Below are 24893 nucleotides of genomic sequence, written 5' to 3' on the forward strand. Positions count from 1 at the left end.
GAGGCCTGATAAGAATATCCAAATGATACATTACTATTATCTATTATCAATTTTTGAATTGCTTTTGGAAAATGTGCTCATTATAGACAAAGCAACTTTTAATGATTGTATTTACATGTGTAACTAGTAAGATGAGTATCACCTTACGTGACCTAACCTTTCTGGGGAGTTCCTCTTCCAAGTTTTGGAGCAGGGCTTTTTGGGGTAATTGTTCCTGATTTTGCACTTGATAATTTTCTTGCACTTCCTTTAGAACTCCCCTTTGCTGATCCAGGTGGAGTCTTCTTTGGAGATTTGGTGCTGTCCTTTCAAAAGTAAACAACACTTATAGCATTATAACTTAAAGCAACTCTTAAAGAAGAATCGTATTGTGTTATGATTACAAAATCAATTACAAAATAAAGTAAAATTTATAACTTAAAAAGAAAACAATGAAACAAAACATACTCTCTCCTTTTCTTCTTTTTGCTCTTTCTCTTTTTCAGAAATTTCTTTTGCCTCTGGCTCAGACATATTTACCCTAAAAGATAAAATATTTTGAAGTGATGTGTAAAAATTGGAGTATGTATCTGTATGTATGCAAGAAAACAGTTCTCATTTTTTAGCCAAGGACAGCGCATATAAAATGTAAGGCTGTGTAACAGCATCATGAACTGAGGAGTGATGATAGACCTGTCTCTACACGTCTACATAATACTGCTTCAAAATCATTTACGATTACACTAAACAGATATACATTGTATACAACATGTACATTGAATTGAGTGACAGCGCTATGAGTTACAAAAGAATCCTTAAATCAGTCCCTAGCTCTTAATAAATAAACTCCTTGGTTCTTTTACATGCCAAGTGTATAGCACTGATACTTTGGAGGATTATCTGCATTTCTTACCAGTACACCACTACATTGTGTAGGTAGGTGGGAACCATTGAAAGTGTCTCTGAAAAATCCCAAGGGTGTTACGAAGGATCGAACAAATTTAGGACCTTAGGTGTGAACAGGATCGAACCCAGGACCTTAGGAGTAACAGTCTGTGGTCTAACCAACTGAGCTATCATGCCACCTGTCAATAAACTAACTAGGGAGGTTGGTGTTGTGGAACACAAAAGTCTCAATGTACAACCAACAAACACTAGAGAAAGGCAGACTTCCCGAGAGTTAAAAAAAAGTGTCAGACATTCGGTCTGACAAACCATGAAAATCTGTCGGACCGAAACAAAATCTGTCAGACCGAATAAATTTAATCAAAATCAAAGGTAAACTTGTGTTTGTATTTCTAAGACACTTTTCAGTTTTTATTTTTTCTCCGTAAAAATCGGCACAGTTCGTACAGCGCATTTTCATCTCCTCCCAGTCATACACCAACAATTCACGGTCCTGCTTCCATTTTTCATTAAATTTTGTCTCAGGTCAATTCTTTACATCCTTTTACTGCTGTTCTGCGCACTCCTCTGAAGTAGATTTTCGTTTTTTCCCAGGATTGGCACCTTTAGCAACGCCATTTTATATGAATGCTACCTGGATAAAAGCCCGACATTCTTACCGATCCTGAATAAAAAATCGTTGGACCTAATCAAAATTTATCGGACATGTCCAGGGCCAAAAAACCCTTCTTTAAAGACGCCGAATATCGGCTACTTCCCCAACCAATCTAGCCTCTTTTTTTCCCCAATTTGGTCCTAAAAATTCCCCAATCGCTTGAAAATTCCCTGCAGAATTAAGAATTGAATTAACAGAAAAAAGGAAAAGATTCATGATTTCTTCCGAACAGCGTTGAAAACATGAAATCCCCGTATGTAAAAATAAACCGTGACCTATTAATATCCGCTTAGAGGGGTGTGCACATTGATCGTATAGAATTTCATTGACTCGCTAGGCATGACGTAATATACTGTATTATACCCTAGAGGGGTATGCATAATAGTTGTTAACATTTCATTGTCTCGCGAAACATGACGCTGTACTTTTTCAAAAGATAAAAATAGATGACCTTAACTCCAGTAAAAAAACGAAAATCTATCTTTAGATGTAAAAAGATATTTACGGTGGAAATTGAAGAGTTATTTTACCGCTACAAAGGTAAGTTATTGTACGAAGTTTAACTAATAATTTCGAGTACTTAACATCGGTTTCATTAGTAGAACTGTAACTAAATTTTTACAACATATATGTTTTTGTTTACCGGCGCTTTACGGCAAAGTTCAAAATGCCGCATAACTGGACGCGTAACTGGACACATTACACAAAAAAAATTAAATTGTCCGACTCCAAAAATACCAAAAATATCACGTTTTTTTTTTCAAAAGAAAAACGTAAGTGAATCAAGTAAAGTATCAGATACACCTTCAGATACCAATAGATCTAAAGTCATGGAGATAGAGAAGTGTACATCTTCAACCACTGTTGATGATGTTGTCATTGTTGATAAAACGGAGTCCAAGAGATCAGAGACTTCTCTGACGATGACTTAAACGCTCTGGTGGATGAGTTAAAATCAAGAAAGAATAGGAAAATGTTATTATAAAGCAAGAATCAATGAATAAAATTTGTTTTTTTTTAGTTATAAGAGAGTCTATGTTGTTTATTTTTCCATATTAATGTTATATATCCCTTTCTTGATGATTATGAAACAGCCCAATTTTTCCCCAAATATGCAAAAATCGCGCTTATTTTCCCCAAGTAAAAGGCTAAGGCCCCTTCCCCAAAAAAGGTGTTTTGGCCCTGCATGTCCGTCGGACCGACGTATTTCAGAAAGTCTGGAGAGGCAGTAAAATGCATCATCAAAGCAGCTACAGATGAATATCGACAATAAGCCATATATCCCAGTCCTAGAGTATATTCTGGTACTGAGTATAACAGGGCTGCCAACAGCAAATTGCAAAATCCGAGGAAAATACGCCGGGGGTCAAGGGGGCTGCGCAAGCCCCCATTGCGGGTCAAGGGCAGAGCCCTGGTGGGGGCCCAGGGGGCGAAGCCCCCTAAAGCTCCTGGATTCTGATGATTTGGTATGCCCTAAAATCAATTTCCTGGACTCTAAATTTGACTTCCTTATCCGACATTTTGACAACAGACAAGAGCGACAATGTAAACTGTAATTTGATTGGTTATTCTAAAATAGAATGCCTGAAAAGACTCGATTTGACCAATGAGAAAAGCGCTTACAGACATACCATAGGCGGCTAGCGTAACGATAAAAGCCGAAGTGTGCCGGTTTTTGGGTACTGTATAAAATATGACGAATGAATTTATTGTCTTTGTCAAATTTACATCGATCTCAAAAATGACCCAGGAGCTCATGAAATCCGCTGATTTCTGCGAATCCGCGGAAAATCGGCAGCCCTGGTGTAAACAACAAAACAAGGAAATCATTAGTAATTTGTATGCTTTCAACACATCTGTTAAAAAAACAAACTGATGATGTGTGTAAATTGGACAAATCTAACATCCTTAAAACAATATTTTGGACTCCAAAAGATATAATCTGTTGTGCAATAATATTGTGGCCAAATGAAAGTTAAACATTCCTTCTAAAGAAGAAAACTTGATTAATTTTTATTTGACAGGTGCCCGTTCCGTAAACATGCAGTTTACATTGGATGGCAAAGCGTTTTATTCACTTTAGCTTCAAATATCTATATTAGAAGGATTTTTAAAACGATGATAACCTTTAAGTTTTTATTTCTTTTTAATTTAACATATTGGTATTTCATCATACCTTTTAAATCAGCTATATAATTCAAAAAGAGTTGATAAACAAACGTTTGCGTCCTTAGTGCGCCGCCATATTGAAATCGACCGGATGTTGTTGAAATTTGTCGCTAGTGGAAACAGAAATTGTTATATAGTTCTAGATTTACATATAGTCACTGTTGCAGCTGTTTTTACTGAATAAAGACGGTTTTGTTCTTAAAGATAAGTTATCTTGGAAAATGTAATTATTCAATTAAACAAAACTTGCCAATAATGTTTGTTTATATATTTATATTTTCCTTAATAACATCAAGGGGATATAGCTCAGTGGTAGAGCATTCGACTGCAGATCGAGAGGTCCCCGGTTCGAACCCGGGTGTCCCCTGTAGTTTTTGCCTTTTTCCGTTATTTTTTTTTAAAATAACAAGTTTGATTTTTCCGTTCTTTTTTTTTAAAATAAACAAGTACATCTTAATTAACCCTTTAGGCACATAAGCCTAATGATAGTTTTTCCTTTCTGTAAAGTTTGTTTTTTTAACATGAAGTACATGTGGTAAATTTTAAGCGCTGACTGAAATAACACATGTCGCAAAGATATCAAAATCACGGATTTATATTACAAATCCGTGTCAAAATGTAAACAAAAAATGATATCTCTATTCCGACGGATGCTAAATTACTGTACTGTAACCTAAAACAAGAAGTAAAAGGTGCCAGTTAGTAACATTTTTGCAAGGCCTTTAGAACTGTCTTTCTATTTGACTACGGCACGTTGATAAAACGCCCCCTGGTACATGTATATAGTTACAATACAATAAATAATGACATCGACAACTTACAGTATTTAGTATCAGATATAACAACAAACCACGAAAAAATTACATCTGGATGATGCTGGAAATATTTTATGAGTACATTTGTATATAAAAAGTATATATTCCTATTGTTTTTATATCAACATTTTGAAATACTAATGGAAATTGTGTCGATTTTAGACCAATCCACTTTAATGAATTAATTTTAAGATAAAGAATGTTTCGAACCCCATGCCTTTCTGTTTGTTATTGCGTATCTAAATTTATTTCCAGGTACACGACATAAGAAGTGTTGTTAATGAATTCCAAGATATTAATAAATATTGGCATTCTTCAAGTAAAAAATCCTTGTAAATAAAATTCAGATAAGTTTATAATATCTATGCAAGTAGATCAGGAAGTCGAACGTATAGAGATTAAAATCATTTGATACTTTTTGAAGCGAGGTGAAAATGGTACGATTCGGAGTAATGGCGGATTTTAGAATGTATTTAAAACGGCCATTTAAAACACACGTCAGAGTGAGTGTATTTTATAAAAATGTTAGAGTCATTGACTAGAGCAATACTCTATTAAAATTGCATTTTTGTGGATCATTTGGGGCTCTGACCTACACATATATTTCCTCGAAATCATACAAGTTTAGGTTCAAGTGAAAAAAAAATATTGAAGGTAACTTGGCAGTAACTGATTTTGTGTCGGTGAAAAAGTCATAAGATCAAAGCCCTTATCGTGAATGTTAGTTGCTATTTCTACTTACAACTTATGTAGACACTCGTTATTGAGTTGCATAGCAAATATTTTTGTGCAAAGATATATATGAAGTCTTGTTGTCCGAATATTTATGTGTACGATGTTTTTTTGGTGCAATAAGATAACTGTACGCTACGAAGGTTAGATAATTTTGACAAAGCAAATAGCTACTTAAATCTTTACACCATAAATAATCTTCTTTTACTAACAGCGTTTTTGCTGTTCTTTTTTTATTGCTGACGGCATTTATTGAACTTTCTTTGTATTGAATAGGTAAAATATTTATCATCCTGAATTTTTAGCCTTCTGAACTAAAACTAAAATGTTTTTACATTTATAAAATATTTCAGAATCGATAACTTGATGACAGAGCACCGCAGCAAAAGGAAAATAAGAAAGGAGTTCTGAGGCAGTCTGGAAAAATAGGAGTGAAATCTGATAGAATGCGTTACAAGGTCGAAGAAAGACAGATGTTTTAGGACAAAGCAAGGGCACGCTACTTACTTTATAAAAAACTCAATAGTTTTAATAATTTGATTTAAACAAACATCTTATACAATAGTAAACTTAAATACAAGGAAACTTTAATGTGTATATCCATTTGGATAGTTTGAAGTACGAATGTTCAATTTCGTGATGCTACAAATCCAATTGTTTTTCGAATACATTGTAATTTTAATATTATGTATGTTTATTACACTAACTTTACAATTATTGAAAGTATGATAAGTGTGATATAATAAATTGTTCATTACATGAAACTGCTTTTCACCGTATCAGTAAGTGCTCCATACTATTGGGGACCGGGTGCACGTGCAGTAAAACTGCTAAAATTTAGAGAAGGGGTTAAGAGAGAAATAGATAATATAAACACGGGACGGGGTGCAATGGTTATTTACACTATGGAATCTTTACAGGCATTACGGGTATTTTGTATAAACCAACCATCCCAATATTGATTACCAAGGATGTTCAAAATAACTTGCTGAGTGATCTTTTTTATGAAATATTCGTAAAATCAAAATAACCTGCTGAGTGATCTTCTTTATGAAATATTCGTAAAATCAAAATAACTTGCTTAGTGATCTTTTTTTATGAAATATTCGTAAAATTGTCAATTACAATCTGGAATTTAAAATTTTAAGCCCAAGTTACAATACACCGTTTTTTTAATGGAGTGATTAAGGTTAGCTTGCATTTTCAAATATTACACATTGAAGCAATTGTAAAAAATAATATATACTATATAAGTTTCACAAACTGCCTAATCCCCTGTCTATCAGAAAAAAAGTTATGAAAAATTGATTAAATTCCTCCCACTGACATTATAAAACAAAACCTAAAAAGTGAAGGATAAAACACTTATTTGCAGATCGTTTCTTCGTAGGACCTAAATAGTAAACAAAAATAAGGCGGAGTTATGCCAACCGGAGCCAGATCCAGAGGAGAACTGGCTTATTAACAACAGTAATATTTTAACACACACTGAACTATTAACAGACCTCTAAATACGACATCTTTGACGAACTCCGCAATATGCGGAAAGAAAACAGAAAAAGACCAATCATAAGTTATTTAAATATAAACACTCGATGAAAATAAATTCTATATCTAGTAAAGAAAACAATTGATGTTTATTTCTTTTTTTTCAGGTCAACATGTTTTTAAGTCAAGTGGGGTACAGATTAACATGTTTGCAATATAAGTAAGGCCTATAATGACACGATCACCGACTTATGTGCTTACAGCAGATTATTATGGATTAACGAATTATTCATTAGTTATATTCATTATTTGTCAATATAGCGTAAACAACACACAAGGTAAAATGTCACTAACACCAATTTACTTAGAATTACGTCGTAAGCTTAATACAATTCACGCACCTACTCGTATATCCCTGGACTGGTAATTTGAATTTCATTCTAAAATTTGATATACTTGCATGCAGTGCATCGAGCTACCCAGACATTAAATTCTATAAGGATATTCAACTTGTTCAACCACAATGGCAAACGAAGTAAGAAAAACTAAAAGTGGCCACACCAACCATTGGCACCAAACAAAAGCGAAGGCTGTGGCTTTGGGTTTTTTTTGTCGGCACGTGTCAGATAAATCGAAGCAACGTGAAGTGCTTACAAGGTAAGTTGCGGTTTACAAACTGTTCTACTTTAAAATGGGTTTTTTTTATTAAAAATATGTCAAAAATTTTATGTCTATAAACATAGACTCTGTAATTTTACGTAAAAAATGTAATCAAATATATATATATTAACCAGCTTGTAACTTCAACTATTTACTGCCTTTTACAAACATTTTTGGCAAGCGTATTTCTGCATCGCTGTAATGTTAAAGTTAATGTTTCAAAAAAGGTCAATTTTTCAATTAATCGGGAATTTGAGGGAAAAATTTAATCGCAATAAAACTAAATTCTGATGCGGATGAATGGCTGACTTTATGTTTTACGGCATATTTTATCGTGTAACTATAAAATTTGTTTAACCATCTTATTTATCCTATTGACAAGTTTGAAATTCAACAATTGGTTTCTTTACCTTTTAAGGTTTGTAGAAAAGTTCGGTATGTTCGTTCTCCGTTTAGAAAGATTTTATTTAGGGTGAAATGGAAACCCGGGGCCACTCAAACCCCCCTTAAAAAAACGAAAATTTACGGAATTTAAAACCCAATTTTACTATTTAATGATGGATGTTATACCTTAATAGTTTTATGGAAAAGATGAAGAATCGGATGAAGAACGACAAAGATGAACTATCCAGAAAGTTGCAGGAGTATACAATCAATGAGTGTCCTAGTCTACACACAATAAGACCGAAATCTCCTCCCCAATCTACCCGTAAAATACCGTACCCGGACGTTCCAACCTACGTGAAGGTAAGGTTCTTTATATAAATATTTCACTTTCATTAGATATTCATGACATCATCAAAACACTATATGAGCCACGTCACGACAAAACCAACATAATGCGCTATAAGTTTCTCTACTTGTTATAGGGTTTGTAAGCGAACAGCATGGATCCTGATCAGACTGCGCGGATCCATGCTGGTCGCAAACGCATTACGTTGGTTTTGTCGTGACGCGGCTCAATTATATTGTTAGGTATATGTATCACCATTCCCTGAAATTAGAGGGCACTTATGGTTTGCACATTGTTCGAGAGAACTTGAAAAAACACTTTTTATTTCATTTAAAGAAATGAAACAAAAACATAGATAAATGGACAATTTTTTTTTGACCCTTAAATGTGTTCAAATTTGGCCAAAAATGATTTTTAAAAAAAAATTAAAAAATGGGTTTTTTGTTGCATCTTTTTTAGGGCGCTGGAAAAAAAAAAGTTGGGTTTAAGATTTTTCCCCCGAAATTGAAAATTTGAATGTAAATGCAAAAATATTTTTCTTTTCTTCCCTTAAAAAAAGTTTAAAAAGTTTTCCCAATTTTTCAAAATCAACAAAAAATTTCCCGACTTTCGTCAATATTATCCGGGTTTCTATTTTTTGGGCTTTTCCCATTTAAGAGATCCCCCCTTTAATTCCAAGTGTGCAAATTTGTCTCAAGTTTTTCCCGGTATTTCACGGGAAGACGTTACCATTTGTGTATGTGGATGTTTTTCACCAAGACTGTCTGTTGAGATGCGGGGATCTGTCCGATGCAGACAAATATAACATGGATAAAGCAAGGTCCAATGTTGGATGGAGCTGTCCTCATTGCGTACGTAAAAGAGTGGTTGAGTTCTGGTCAGCTCTCATATCTCCCGCGTTGCTATGGAAATAAGCGTAGTGTATATAAATAAAGACCCTATATAGAACTAAAGAACTAGAAATTAAACATTATTGAGAAGTATTCGTTTAAATTTTCGTTGCAATCCATACCCATATTTTACAGATTTAAGAAATAGCTGGCTCGTTTAGATGAAATTTATTATGTTTCTTTTCATTTCTCATTTTAGTCAAATATATCCCTGCTATTAACATCCGGGGAAGTGAAGGATGACAATTTATTGTAAAATCGACTTTAAAACGGGGTTTTGTAATAATGATTTTTTTTCTAAAAATTCCTTCTATAAAATTTTTGATTTTGTGTCATTTTTTGGTTTTGGAATGTTTCTGATTTTAATATAAAAAAAAACAGCAAAGTTTTCAGTTCAAAGGGGAAAATTTGTAAACATCGGGCATTTTTAAAAGGTTTAAAGGCTTTCATTTCGGCGTAGCGAAGGGGGGGATAGCGAAGAAAACGAGAGGTTGTACACTCGGCGGGTTCTGCGGATGAAACGAGGGGTCAGTAAAATGAGTGATTACCAGGGGTAAGCCCCCCCGGCGGGGTATGCGGCTGGGGTGGGGAGGAAGTACATAGCGAAAGTATATTTAGCGTGGGGAAACGAGAGGTAAGTACAATAGCACGTGATGTAACGAGAGGTAAGTACACAAGCGTGAGGTATGCTGGCGTGAGGTAACGAGAGGTAAGTGCGCTAGCGAGAGGTATTCTAGCAAGAGATTACGAGAGATAAATACGCAAGCGAGGGGTTAGAATGCTAGTACATGTATAAGGTTTGTTTGCGAGAGAAAACGAAAAGTATTTCTGCTAGCGAGAGGTGAGTTTTCACCTGACTTGCTAGCTTTAAAAAAAAACAAGCAAAAAAGTTTACAAAAGTATTTCTTACATATTTTTTCAGATTTACAAATTTCCCTGCCAGAATATCTTCACCATTACTCCCGCCGGCGTTCATTGACAAATAGACAAGGCAAATTATTAGAAGCTGAAAATGCACGGCTTTCACGTGCGTTTAGTTACATGGACATGAACAATGACAATAAACTGGATTGGTGGGAATTTGTCAACCATGAAAGTAAACATTACCTCGCAGAGAAAAACAAAGTAAATTATAGTTTATACATGAGTGACAATAGTTTGTGGTTGATTTGATAAGCAATTTGTTTAAAAAGTATATGATATATAGATCTATCTTCTGTAATTCGGAAAAACCGACCGTGGTCTTACTGTTATGAAATAGGTCCAGACGAATTCTCTCAATCGAAATTTCTCGGCAATTACATTTTTCTCTCCAAATTATTTTAAAGGGACTCCAGAGATATTTTTCGGAGATTTGTGTACCGTTTGATGTAGGCCCAAACTGCAAATTTTCCGATCATTCCTTCACAATGTTTTCCAAATTATCTTATTGCGCAAAAATTACTAAGAAATAAAAAGCGTTGCAAAGCTTTCTAAAATTGCAATATCGATTTTCAATTTAATTCTAAGTATATTTCTTGATTATCCTTTGCTCCTTTAAAATACGGAATAACATACATGCATTATCATATATGGTGTAAGGGTGTTGATATTGAATGCATGTATATCTTTTCAAGTATTGTAAAAAAGTGTTCATATACCTGCAGTACGATTTGGTGGATCTCTTAACGAAAAAGGAACTATGTGCAGCCAAGGCAACATTTAATATAATGGACATAGACGGTGATGGTAGAGTAAAAGAATACGAGGTGAAAGAAGCTTTCAAAAATTGGTACAGAAATTTCGAAAAGCGTAAACTCAGCCTCACGTAAGTTGCTCATTTCCGTTCGTCATCGATTATATTACTCACATTTTCAATATTATTTTGACTTAGATAGAAATATGGGGACTAAGATAGAAAAACGAGGACCCAGACAAAAATATGAGGACTCGGACACAAATATGAGGACTCGGACACAAATATGAGGACTCAGACAGAAATATGAGGACTCAGACAAAAATATGAGAACTCGGACAGAAATGTGAGGACCCAGAAAGAAATATGAGGACTCAGACACAAATATGAGAACTCGGACACAAATATGAGGACTCAGACATAAATGTGAGAACTCAGACAGTAATATGAGGACTCAGACAAAAATATGAGAACTCGGACAGAAATGTGAGGACTCAGACAGAAATGTGAGGACTCAGACACAAATTTGAGGACTCGGACACAAATATGAGGACTCGGACACAAATATGAGGACTCAGACAGAAATATGAGGACTCAGACAAAAATATGAGAACTCGGACAGAAATGTGAGGACCCAGAAAGAAATATGAGGACTCAGACACAAATATGAGAACTCGGACACAAATATGAGGACTCAGACATAAATGTGAGAACTCAGACAGAAATATGAGGACTCAGACAAAAATATGAGGACTCAGACAGAAATGTGAGGACTCAGACAGAAATGTGAGGACTCAGACAGAGACAGAAATATGAGGACTGCTACACAACAACAGATTATTTACAATCTCGAACACAGTTACATTTTATGCATTTCATTCATTAAATTTGACAATTGAAGACGTCTGGTTCAGGTTTTTGTACTTATTTGAAATATGTTCTCTATGTAACTTTGCACGTGTTTTAAAATGTGTTTCAAAAAAATCTATTTCTACAGATGTACAGTGTATCGTTCGTTATTTCACATGTTTAATAATTTTACATGTTGTGTTTTTTTTTCTTCTTAATTTCTATGATTGTTTTAAGTGTTGCATTATTTTAGATGTGTATTCTTATTTAATTAACATGTTGTGTTGTTTTACTTAGATCTACGTATCTTACATGTTGTTTTATTGTACAGGAATGAAATTGTCAAAGACTCGGACATATTGGACCTACACGCTAGCGTATTTACCGACATTATCATGGAATCTAATAACAAGCAGGGGTATGTGATCGTGCTTGCATATAACATATGATAACCCATTAAGTTTGTCTTCTTCATGCATAGAACCTTAATGGACTCGATAAAGTAACACTATGCTACTGTCATGCTAATGTTTGTGTTAATCAAAAATAAAGTCAATGTTATTCAATGAAAAACTTAGAGCTCAGAGTAGGGGTCTATCAATTTCACGGACAATTCTGTTCCAAAACACCCATCTTGTACATGTTTTGTAAAAAGCGCACACTATTGATTGTCATGATAAAGTATAAACTCAAAGGTCTTTGTTGAATATATAGATTCATCCAGGTCTTTTGTCCAACTTTAAATAAAAACAACATTTTTCTATCTCAATGTTTTTTTATATTTTATGTTTCAGGGATGTAAAATGGGAGGATTTTATACTGGACCAGGCATTGTATATCATCTGTGCACGACCAAACATCAGCATATAGAAGCGAACATAAACTGAAAACATTTGTACCTTTTACCATGTGAATGGGGACTGGGATGGGGTTACAGAACGTCGACATCAGATGGACTGTTGCACTCTTTTTGTGGGAACATATTTAAGTGACTTAATTTTAGAATTCCACATTTGCAATGTGTTACAGGTCATGGGACATTCCAGCTTTATTGAAGGAAGACCTAGCTGTTTTCTTATGTGAATATAGGGCATGTATATATCTTATGTATACACATGTATATGTTTTTATGCTACGTACACCGAGGGTTTAAGTTACGCAGCATTTTATATCTTGTTTTTATGATTAAATATGAAACAAAACACACTGTTTTCTTTTTTTATCATGTATGAGATAATCAACATTGACAATATCTTTATAAATAGATGATGTGTAAGATGGTCACGCAAATGTCCTGTCGAATTGATTACTTCCCCTGAAATGATGTCCGGGAATAACACCTTGAATGAAACTGTTGTAATTTGGCTTGATATCACACGGACACTATTTAGTTCATATTTTGACTTCCAAGCTTTAATGTTTGGGAAGTCTAAGAGGCTTCACACTTTACTATTGGCACGAGAATCCAAGCATCCGAGTAGAACCATCAAATTTCAATAAGCCAGATAGAAAGCTTAATAAACAAAAAGCACCATTTTTACAAGTGTCTAAACGAAAACCATTCGAAGAAAGCAGTATTGACGCTGACAATCAAGTGGAGTTATTCACAAAGCTCCTAGTTATATTTTTGACTGACGTCACCATCAGGAATCTTATATAAAGAAATATATAATCATATAAATAATAGTCAAAATGGAAATCACAGGAAGTAACGTCATACTTAATATACAAACTTTTATATCTGAACAGGAAGCATCTAAAATATATTAAATTAGCATAAAAAGACTTGCATACTGGGAGAAGAAAAAAAATAACCAAGTTTAAACTTTTCAAATTTTATTTTTACAGGAAATGAAATGAGTTTAGACAGAGAGGGAGAATAAAGTTTAAGAATATATATATTGTTCATGTACATAGAAGATTACTTATTTTAGTATCAAATGATATAAAAATTTGATAAATAAATTATGAATATTTCTACACAAATTAAAAACTATACATGATATATAATTACATACTAAGATCAATGTACATTTGTACATTGATACAGCTAATGTGGAATTAATTGTGACAATTACAACCATACACAAAATTTTGTGAAGGTCTACTTGAAAAGTCCAAAAACAAAAACATCTCACAACAAAAAACATCAACATACACAGCAGCTAATTACAAGTTAAACAAAAGTATAAAGTTAAAAAAAAACACTTCAACATCAGCACTAACTACAAATATACCAAGAATCAATATTAAAATCAATATTTGATCTTCTGACAAAGTAGGAAATGTAACTTTAGAAGGCTGTCAGCAACAATGGTTTGTCGTCTTTGGCATCAAGGCACCAATATTCAGTCAGACCAGTCCACACTGCTGAGCATTCAACCAGACTACTATCCCCTGTTCTATTCTAATACTGAAATCCCTTAATGGAAAGTTCTGAATTCAAAGATGGTCAAGTTCATTACCTTATTTATACAAATTCAGTAAGAAAATGGTTAACCTGAATAACCGTTAAACAAAATCAGTTTTATGTTCATTTTATGTTAAAATTTTCAAGTTAAGGGAGATACTAAAATTCACATTCCTACAGCATGAAGAACAAGAGCTGTCAGTAGGACAGCATGCTCGACTATTCTAAGTGCTTGATAGTAAAAGAGCCTTCATAATGTTAAATCTTTTAAGTTCACTAAAGGGCCAATTTTTTTTTATAAATTCATGTTATAGGCCAATTATACAGTATTGGCTTGACTATTCGGAAGGTAATGTCACAAGGGTGTTTTATTGAGTATAATAATACTAATAACCTATGAATACATAAATTTGACAGAAAAGGTACAAAGGCTTGTTATTAAGATGTTTTATCAAGTAAATCACTGCTTTATTATTATGAATGCATAAAATTGTCCCAAAAAGGCACAAAACCCTTCAGTAGTTATTGAGATAACAGCTTACAAGCAAAACTTTACCATGAATTTCTAAGTTGAAAAAGGGGAGAAAAATCAGCCTAAATGCAAGATAGAATTATGGATCTTTGTCAGTGACCTACAATTATGACCCTAAATGCATATGTGAAGTTTTAAATAAATATCTTTAATAGTTATTGAGATATGTAAAACTTGCATGTAAACATTAACCAAGAGACTAAGTAGAAAAGGGAATATGAATCAGCCTTAATGCAAGATAGAGTTATGGAACTTGGTCAGTGACATACAATTATGACCCTCCAATTATGACCCTAAGTGCATGTGTGTAAAGTTTCAAGTAAATATCTTTGAAAGACCTTTAACCTTTAACCAAAATTTCTAACTTTCAAAGGGGCAAATAATTCTGCAAATTTTTGCAGACAGAGTTATGCAATTTTGCAAACTGATGTACATTGTTACTATAAAAAAGTATTTTAAATTTCAATTGAATTTCTCAAGCAATAATTGAGATATTTGACTTTATAAAAAAAACTTTAACCAAAATTTCTAAGTTCCAAAGGGGCATAATTCTGTCAATATTGTAGGCAGAGTTATCCAACTTGTCAATCTGATGTACCTTGTTACTATAAATAAGTATTGTAAGTTTCAATTGAATATCTTCAAGCAATAATTGAGATATTTGACTTTACAAAAAACTTTAACCAAAATTTCTAAGTTAAAAAGGGGCATAATTCTGTCAATATTGTAGGCAGAGTTATCCAACTTGTCAATCTGATGTACCTTGTTACTATAAATAAAGTATTGTAAGTTTCAATTGAATATCTCAAGCAATAATTGAGATATTTGACTTTACAAAAAACTTTAACCAAAATTTCTAAGTTAAAAAGGGGCATAATTCTGTCAATATTGTAGGCAGAGTTATCCAACTTGTCAATCTGATGTACCTTGTTACTATAAATAAGTATTGTAAGTTTCAATTGAATATCTCAAGTAATAATTGAGATATTTGACTTTACAAAAAACTTTAACCAACGCAGACGCCGACGCGGACGCCGACGCCGGGGCGACTACAATAGCTCTCATATTCTTCGAATAGTCGAGCTAAAAACTGTCTTGTTTCATCATTAAAATATAACTTTTATTGACACTGTTCTATATTGCCAGAAAAGAAAGCACAGTAAAATAGAATGAATTATGATATACATGTACACATCTGTTTTACAATACGATTCTAAAGAGAAAAAAAAGCTTTGACTTTAGTAAACATGCACTCACATCCAACTTCTTTTTCTTCTGACCAAATCAAGAACATACACATGTACATGTAAAAACATAGCACACTAAATAAATGAAAACATTATGCACATAGAAAAGTGAAAATTCCTTCAGAATTCTACTGTATACAAAATGACGCTTTGGTTAAAGGTCAATATGACCAAACTCTTAAAATAACAATGCACCCTTTCATATTCAAATACATATTTTGTAGGTTATAGTGGCAACTTATCTCAAAATACTTTGAAAACACTCAGCGAATGACTGTTCACAAGGAAATAAAAACATTGATATTTATTTCAAGTGAAACATTCAATTTTGCACAAAATACAGTCTTCTTAATATCTGCGTATTTCTTCGAGTGAGGCTAATATTAAGCTAAAAAAAGTGTTGGAGCATCACACTAAATACTGAATTCCGGCATATACTGTACAAGGCTCTTAAATGACTAAATACTAAAATCTTGCCTATCCACCGAAAAGCATTATAAAACGTCAAATTTATCTTTACACACTAATTTATATAATAATGAATGAAACATGTAAGAATAGGCAAAAATAAAAAGTCATTTTTTTTCTACTTTGTGATCATGTTTTTTGCATCTAGAGGTACTGCTCCAACACTGTATTGAGTTAAATCCTATTTCTTCAGCCACATCTAAAAACCTTACAGTACCTTACAAGTTGATATTCATTTCACAATATCTATACACGAGGCTTCTGCAAGTTTTACAAGTTTATTTTTATATCATTACAAAAAGCAGCCATACTGTTTTATGAATTTCTTAGTGGCCACATTTTACAGGTTATAGGGCTGTTTATAATAACAAGTTTGTAACGTTGCTTTCCATTAGATTAATATATATTAATTATATAGTTTTATATACACAACTGCTGTCAATTTATGCAGAAATCTTACTTTTTTCTTTAAAAAAGAAAGTTTGCTGTATTATAAATTTGTCATAAATATTCCTGACAGGTTATATGACGGTATATAAATGATTGTTTGCAATATAACTGTCACCTAGTGATTATATTCAATTGCCAACCAATCATTTATATAGGGCCATATAACCTGACAAAAATCTTTATAACTAATGTTGTTTTGTTTGCTGTACATTACCCATTAGCAGCTTGGGTGATATATAGATTATTCAGAGCCATATAACCTGTCAGCAATCAATATAACTAATGATATTTATTGACTGTTAAGAGGTTTTACAATTGTTAACTTCTTCTTTACATTCTTTTATCAAAGTGTCCTCCTTCTTTGTAGGATTCAGATCTGGCACTTTAAACCTTGGTTCCTTCTTTGGGCTTGGTGGTATGGATATGGGTTCTGTCACTGTGGTTGATCCGGTAAGAAACATGTCTGAAATTATTAAAAGGGAGAGTTTTTTTTGGTGTTTTTTCTGTTTCATTTTTAGAAAAATGATAATTTTTTTTTTTTTTTTTTACAAACATAAATTTCTTCAGAAAAAAATCTTGCATACAATTACATGTACATCATAATATCCTTTCAGAATATTAATTTGATATACAGTTAATGATGATACTCTTTTTTCAACATTTATTCTAAAGATATAATTTAAGTTCAACGGTGTTGTTATATATAATTATACCTTTTCAAACAAATACTACCACTTTATACAGATTACTGAGAAGAACAAAAACAAAACATCTGTAAGCTAGGCTGACAATTGGCCAACATGAAAATCAAATTCTCACAAGTCCGAGAGAGAAGTTATTTGAACAGGATTGTCCTTTATCAATAAAGATAAATCAGTGGGTACAAAAACAACAACAACAACACCTAGACCATGGTGAATTGTGAAACATTATCAATTCATGCTGATTACTTGATAAATAAAAAAATTCTCTTATTCAATTAAAACCATGATTAATGCATTTGAAATTTTGTTCTGTTTCATTTATGTAAATGCATCACAAAATAAATTTTACCTTCCAATGGATTTCTGAAACTGGAATTGCCTAGTAATGAAGTGTTCCTACTGCAGTCCTTGCCTTTATCTGTTGCTCTGTAATTTCAATATACAATTGTCTTAATGGGATCCAAATTAACAAGAGCTGTCGGTAGGACAGCAACGCTCGACTATTCTTAGTGCTTGATAGTAAAAAAGCCTTGATAATGTAAAATTTTCTAAGTAAAGAAAAGGGTAAATTTTTTCTTTAAATCCATATTACAGATATAGGCCTTGGAGAGAGTCCTATTATGCTCTCAAAGAAGAGTATAAAATTTCAACTTGTTTCAAAGCCATATGTTAAAGGACTTTGAAAATATTTGAGGTATTACAAAAACTTTAACATAAGTAGTTACGCCGACGCAGACGCCGACGCTCGGGTGACTACAATAGCTCTACTTATTCTTATCGAATAGTTGAGCTAAAAATGAAAAGACAAATTTTCAAATATTTTATTATTTACCCATTATTGTAGTCCAAAATTACCAAAAACACTGCAGGAAACTGCAATGGGGGGGGGGGGGGTTTGCCATTTTTTTATCTGTTTTTTTTTGGGCTTATGATATTCAGTGCTGAACAGTACTATTTCCAGAAATCATATGGTACTAAAATATTACCATTTCCTTGGTCATTTTTGAGTAGTGATATCTTTTGTATTTATAATTATGAAAATGACTTTTATGGTGCAAATTATACTACAAATTATACTATTATACCTATACTGTATTGAATTTCATACAAAAATGGAGATGTATTGTACTATATTGAGCATAGAAGTAATTTTCCTGATGCATTCATTTTTTTATGCTGTGCATATATCGTGAAATGATGCACTTGACTGCCCTATCTGTTTGATATGGAAATAATGTGACAGGTGTTAGAAAATGTAATTTACAATTTACAGACATAACATACTTTTTAAGTTCCTCTTTCAAATACTGATTCTCCTTCTCAATTTCTGCAACCTGATGATATTTCTTCCGGAAACTCTGCAACTCTTCTTTCACCTTTGTATTCTCTTGTTCGAGATTTTCAACGCGGGACAGTTTCTTTTTCTGTTTCTCGATCTCCTGTTGTAATCTCTTATTCTCAGCTGACATCTCACACACCTGCAGTGATCATCAACCCAAGTCATTAGAGCCGCGTCACGACAAAACCAACATAGTGCGTTTGCGACCAGAATGGATCCAGAACAGCCTGCGCATGCAGTCTGATCAGGATCCATGCTGTTCGCTATCAGTTTCTCTACTTGTAATAGAGTTGGTAAGCGAACAGCATGGATCCTGATCAGACTGTGCGGATGCGCAGGCTGGTCTGGATCCATGCTGGTTGCAAACGCTCTATGTTGATTTTGTCGTGACACGGCTCATTTATAATGTAATTCTAATGTAAAACAATCCATCTCTCAAGCCCAGTCTTAATCATCAGAGAGACTGCCAAGTACTAAGAAGTCAGGGACCATAACAAAAAAAGTTTAGTGATAGACAGATATAAAACAATATGCCCTCCTGATTTCTTGATCGATGGCCAACCAATTAGGAAGAACGTGTCAAATTGAGAATTTGTGTTGAGACAATGTTTTCTTAAAGGGTGAGGAATAATTTACGGTGATTAGCTTTATCATAGGCTTTGCTATTTATCAGCTGACAAAATATACCTTTTTCTTATGGTACTACTGAGTTTATTTTTCCTATTCTACATTCATAGAAAAAAAAAACAACACCATTTCAGAATAGTTCTGTACAAAGATTGTTTAACTCATTCAACCCTGTACACTATCTACCACTTAAACCCTACTGATAACTGATAAGCCAACTCCTAGGTACCTATTGATTTTTTAAACTGTCTCCTGAAGGGATATTGCACTGTTTTATGAGAGGTCATAAATAATAGGGGGTCACTAGTAAATTTGCTTGCTGGCAATCTCATTTTTAATCCAAAAACGCTGAAATGACACATAAATGTTTGGCAATAAAATTACCTAATCAGTGGTGTAACTTCCATCTACTGTGGCAACATGTTGGACTGAATTTATTATCAATAAAATAAAGAAGATTTTCACATAAAATCAGTTTATTTGTAAATAAAAGAACTTTATTTACTGTATAAATTTGCTATTAAAACATTCTTCTCCATAATATAATAAGTTAAAAAAAATATATTGAGAAATTTACAAATTAGAAATGAATACTTTGGAAGCATTATGCAAAATAAATAAGTAGTAATGACTAATGAGCAAATATAAGTATTATGTTATGGAGCTCATAAAAACAGACAAGAAATGTAACATTTATGTTGCAGAGGTGTATATACATCAGAAATTCATATTCATTTAAAAAAACTTTTATTTTCCTGTTGATTTTTTTTTTAAAGAAAATTTCAAAGGAAACAATAAATAATTTATCTTTACTACTGAGTCTAAAAGTAAGAAAATATTAGCCGGAAAAAATAATCGATATATGAAATATGAATGAAAATTGTTATATGATAACGAGAGTCGACTGTATTGAAATGTGTTCCTTCTATACACATGTTTTATTCATACTTGTTGTCATACTTACAAAAATTTCTATCTTACCCTAAAATGATCAATAATTTCTATCTTACCCTAAAATGATCAATAATTTCTATCTTACCCTAAAATGATCCATAATTTCTATCTTACCCTAAAATGATCAATAACTCCACTCCTCATGCTGCTACCTAATGACAGGTTTTCTGTGACAGATGGCGCTGGTGAAGGTTGAGCTTTAACTTGTTCTTTCTCAAACTTTGGCTGTGTCATGGACCTTGTTTCAACTACAAACAGATAATGTAGATATCTATAAATAAACCTCACACAATGTCACTATCAATGCTGGTGCAAGATATTATATCTTGACTCTTATGTTAAACCTTCATAATGGGAGTCTCCTAGCTATGACTTTTCAACTGTTCACTGTTACCAGAAGAGGGTTTCTATGCCAAGAAATATGAAGCAACCGAGGGTACATAGTCTGGTCAGACAACATAAAAGCGTAGGCTGATCTGACTTTATAGTTACTGCATATTAATCTCATATAGCATTTATATTTAGAAAATGGCAGACAGCAAGTGTGACAAGCTCATATGGGAAAGTGTTAATTACTCATTCAAATAATTAATCAGGACATAAAAAAATTCTAGTAACTATTTATATATATGATATACAACAGAAATTGTCAATTATAGGTATAAATCATATTCCCTATTTGAAATCAACAAATTTTACAAAGAATCTGATGCATGAATTAATTCGCTTAAGATATTTCCTTTAAAAGAAAATATGTCAAAGGTCCCTGACTACTGGCATCAGTCCTGATACAATCAAATATAAAACACAGACCATATTCCAGGCCCTAATGATTCTAACCCAATTCTATGTTGAGGGATAAAATAATATAAATATTTTTAAATTCTACTAGACTGGTTTCTATTACTCAGCATCATTTGACATAATACAAAATATAGTGAAGACAACAACATTATCCACTCTGCCATGGAGGCCCCTAATATTGTAAACAGTTAAAGTTATTATTTACATGTGTTGTCTAGGTTACTCTGAAGTCTCCTCATTTCATTCTTCATGCGAGCAACTCGTGCTTCATACTGTTTTATCGTCTCCTCATATTGTGATATCCTACAATAACAAATATATAAGTCATAATTTTTTTATTTTTTTTTCAGACTGCTTAAATATTCTTTTATTATTTTTTGGACTGGTTAAATCTTATCTTTTTTGGACTGGTTATATGGTCAATTATAAATGCTTATATAGCAAAACAATCATTTATGTATGACCATATGACCTGTAAAGTGTATAAAAATTCATAATACATTGTACTTCACAATTATTGCTATCTTTGGGTGAAATTTATTTATCATTTATTTATCAATAATTTTTTTCAGAATACATGTGAACAGGTAATAAAAGTGCCACAACTTTCAATAATTAAATAAATCAACTTTATAAGCATTCATAAGTATTAGAATATGTTTATGTGTGGTATAATAGTGGTGGTAGACAATATTAGAAATCTTGCTTATAACAGTGGATTAGTGTCAACATGTTGTTTTGAAACTCCTAGACTCATTTTGTCATATTTGATAAGTGTTGCCTGAAACAGAATAATAATATAAAATGGCCAATTATTAAAAACCACAAGTCTGTACCATCACAATTTTATATCATATGTACATAATTATTAAAAATCATACTTCCATAAAACCATACTTCCATTGTGATTAATTGTCAAATTATTGATCACATAGGCAGGCAATATAAGGTATTACCTTTTATTGTGTTCCTCAACAGCTGTTTGGAGCTTTTGTGTGGCACTGAAACCTTCCAGCTTGTATTTACATGGATGATCTTGAGTCATGAAGTTGATATCTATAAATAGTAACATTAAAAATAATTAATCTTTTACTACTTCTAATCTAATTCAAAATTATCCAAACAAAAATGAAAGTTAATATCATTCATCAGAAACAGTTTCATTTAGAAATGCAATAATTTGTACTAAGTCAGCATTGACAGAGTATAACATTCATTAAGATAATTTACAATTCTTTTATCTATATTTTAATTACTGTGAATTCACTTATATTCGTGGGCATGAAATTTCGTGGTATTATCAAAACGGGCATTTTCGTGGGTTCTTAAATTTGTGGATTTTCAATTTCTTGTAAAACAATAATAACCTAATGCAAAGTAATCTTACACTTAATAGCCGTGCATTTTACTTACCGCATGTACATATCTTTACGTATCATACAGCGCTTGTCAATAAATTTAATCCTTGCCTCTGGGCATTCATTACACAAAAATCTGTGGAAAAGCGCAGATGCATGTTCGTAATATATAGACTAGAGACATGGCAAGAAGTATTTGTTGGGATAAAATTTCGTCAGATCTTAAATTCGTGGATTGAACTACCCATGAAAACCACGAAAATTCGTGCCCCACAAATAATAATGATTTTACAGTATAAATCACACCATTTTTCTCAACACCTCCTTTGCCAAGCTTCTCCATTTTGTCCTTCAATTCTTTAGTTATTTTTCTTTCAGCTTCGAGATCAAAGTATAGTGTGTTAGCTTCATCATTGACCGTTTTCAGATGCTCCTCTAGTTTCTTGTATACATCTGTATTCTTTTCTTTTTCATACACTACCTGTTTATACAATTAAGTTACATAAAGAGTTATATTACTTCACGTTTGTAACATTGCTTTTCATTGGATAATCATGATGTTTATATTATTTTTGTATACAAGGCTGCTGTTAATTTATGAAGAAATCTAATTTTTTCCTCTGAAAAAAGTAAGTTTGCTGTATTATAAATTCATTATAAATATTCCAGACAGGTTATAAACTGTTATTTGCAATACCTCGCCTTGTGGCTTGGGTTACATTTCAAAACAACCAACCATTGATATAGGTGAACTCCCTTATTTGTGTCATGTCATAATCAAATAATATTGGTCTGAGCAGTGTCCATTGGTTATATCATGCCAGTTTTTCGTTTTGATGCGACAAAATTAACCACTCAGGCCTACGACCTTTGTGGTTAATTTGTTTACATCAAAACTCCAAACAGGTGTTAAATAGTCGATAAACACTGCCGAGAACAATATTATTTCTTAATTTAGAAATTTACCTCAAGTGCTTCATCAAAAGCATTCTTTTGTTTTTCTTGTGCTTTCTGTACTTCTTTTCTCAATGATCTAACAGTTGCATACACTGCTACACGCTGAAAAACATAATCTCAGTGTTTTAAATCAGTATTTCTATTCCTGTAATTATCTCCAGACTCACTTTAAAACTTTGCATAAATAACTATTAATGAAGATAAAGGAAAGAAGCATTATAAAAAGAGATATCAATATTTATTCTGCTGTAGCTATGCAATAAATAGACTTACATAACTTTCATTTTCAAAATGTCAATCTTGAACAAATATTTCAAAATCAGTCCTAAAATGTATGCAATAATAAAACTGGATAGATGTTTGGAATGGCTTAATAATGCCAGCATAGTGGTGCCCTATTATTACCCATACAACTGATAGAATATACATGTCAAAACTTTATATTATAAAATTTATTATTCATTTCACCTAAAACATTAAGTAGTAATGCATACCTTCTTCTTTTCTTCTCTGCAATATTCTGTCCATTTGTTTTCCCAGTCCACATTTTCTGGCTAAAAGTATAACATTAATCTTAATATTCAATTGTTACACTAATTGTAATATTACAAGCTTCTCAGAAACAACATCGAAACTTCAACCGGTAAATTTTATGGAATAATTAAAATTTTGCTTAACTGGTAAATTTTGTTGAATTGGTAATTTTTGCTTAACTGGTAACTTTTGCTGAATTGGTTAAATTTTGCTTCACATATATATTCTGGTGAATTGGTTTAATTTTGCACTGATAAAATCAGTAAGTTTAATTGACAAATGTACGCCATTCTCATTAAATTGGACCCCTAATCCTTCAAGATCTAACTGGATAGCTTCCTTAGATAAAACAAGCAATTATCATAGTATTGCAAGCAATCCATAAGTCCCCTACCGGTAAGAGCCCAAGCAACATTCTGAAGGGCCATTGGCCATTCACTTAGGTTCCTATTTTAAGTAAATTTGTTGAAAAAGTTCTTTAAAAGTGATCACAGGAAACAGTTTTTATGTACAGACAGACAGACGGACTGAAGGACACTCTAAAGTTATTTTTTAAACATCCCTGTTATCAAAATATAACATTTTTAAAATCCTATCATGATTGAAGAAGTTGGAGTAAAAATTACCAATTTCTCAAAAAAAGTCTAAGTTCAAAAGGGGCATAATTCTGGAAATTGTCTTGCTAGAGTATTGAACACTCACAATTGTTGAGTGACAATAAGAAACATTTAAATGAAGTTTAAAGTAGATACATTCAGAAAAAGAAGTTATTAAAAAAACAATGTTTTTTTTCATGAAAATTTTAAGTTCAAGGGAGGTAATTCTGATAAATTTTGTGCTAGAGTTGTAAACCTTGTCACATATGATGTGGTTGATGTCAAGCAACTTAAATTTAAAGTTTGAAGGAAATACCTTAAGACTAATAAAGAACTTATAGTGAAAAAACTTAAAAACTAGA

General features: G+C 32.5%; 4 protein-coding genes and 1 non-coding gene across 5 annotated transcripts in view; 3 read left to right on the forward strand and 2 right to left on the reverse strand.

The window, feature by feature from the left end:
* LOC132758582 (dynein axonemal intermediate chain 3-like) overlaps nucleotides 1–10005 on the reverse strand; it is a 37709-nt gene extending 27704 nt beyond the window's left edge. The window contains exons 1-3 of the mRNA XM_060750271.1: nucleotides 9938–10005; nucleotides 448–520; nucleotides 158–305 (exon numbers count right to left, since the gene is read on the reverse strand). Coding sequence (XP_060606254.1) covers nucleotides 158–305; nucleotides 448–520; nucleotides 9938–9939 — 223 coding nt within the window. The 5' untranslated portion in view covers nucleotides 9940–10005. The remainder of the gene's footprint in view (nucleotides 1–157; nucleotides 306–447; nucleotides 521–9937) is intronic.
* Trnac-gca (transfer RNA cysteine (anticodon GCA)) lies at nucleotides 4005–4076 on the forward strand. The gene has a single exon. It is a non-coding gene; the product is annotated as a tRNA-Cys (tRNA).
* Nucleotides 7004–8653, forward strand: LOC132758570 (uncharacterized). The gene is made up of 3 exons (XM_060750246.1): nucleotides 7004–7401; nucleotides 7983–8151; nucleotides 8597–8653. The coding sequence occupies exons 1-3, from the start codon at nucleotides 7268–7270 to the stop codon at nucleotides 8651–8653; spliced, it is 360 nt and encodes a 119-aa protein (XP_060606229.1). The 5' UTR covers nucleotides 7004–7267.
* Nucleotides 10006–10018: 13 nt separating the features above from the next.
* On the forward strand, nucleotides 10019–12743 carry LOC132758577 (uncharacterized). Its single transcript, XM_060750257.1, has 4 exons — nucleotides 10019–10152; nucleotides 10674–10834; nucleotides 11883–11969; nucleotides 12346–12743. Exons 1-4 carry the CDS (start codon nucleotides 10069–10071, stop codon nucleotides 12419–12421), a joined length of 408 nt encoding a protein of 135 aa, XP_060606240.1. The 5' UTR covers nucleotides 10019–10068; the 3' UTR covers nucleotides 12422–12743.
* Nucleotides 12744–16795: 4052 nt separating this feature from the next.
* LOC132758583 (centromere-associated protein E-like) overlaps nucleotides 16796–24893 on the reverse strand; it is a 45300-nt gene continuing 37202 nt past the window's right edge. The window contains exons 22-30 of the mRNA XM_060750272.1: nucleotides 23896–23955; nucleotides 23411–23503; nucleotides 22751–22925; nucleotides 22043–22142; nucleotides 21292–21389; nucleotides 20397–20530; nucleotides 18647–18840; nucleotides 17712–17788; nucleotides 16796–17121 (exon numbers count right to left, since the gene is read on the reverse strand). Coding sequence (XP_060606255.1) covers nucleotides 16958–17121; nucleotides 17712–17788; nucleotides 18647–18840; nucleotides 20397–20530; nucleotides 21292–21389; nucleotides 22043–22142; nucleotides 22751–22925; nucleotides 23411–23503; nucleotides 23896–23955 — 1095 coding nt within the window. The 3' untranslated portion in view covers nucleotides 16796–16957. The remainder of the gene's footprint in view (nucleotides 17122–17711; nucleotides 17789–18646; nucleotides 18841–20396; nucleotides 20531–21291; nucleotides 21390–22042; nucleotides 22143–22750; nucleotides 22926–23410; nucleotides 23504–23895; nucleotides 23956–24893) is intronic.

This window comes from Ruditapes philippinarum, unplaced genomic scaffold, assembly GCF_026571515.1.
Source record: "Ruditapes philippinarum isolate M1 unplaced genomic scaffold, ASM2657151v2 ctg336_1_1_1_1, whole genome shotgun sequence".
NCBI classification, from domain to species: domain Eukaryota; kingdom Metazoa; phylum Mollusca; class Bivalvia; order Venerida; family Veneridae; genus Ruditapes; species Ruditapes philippinarum.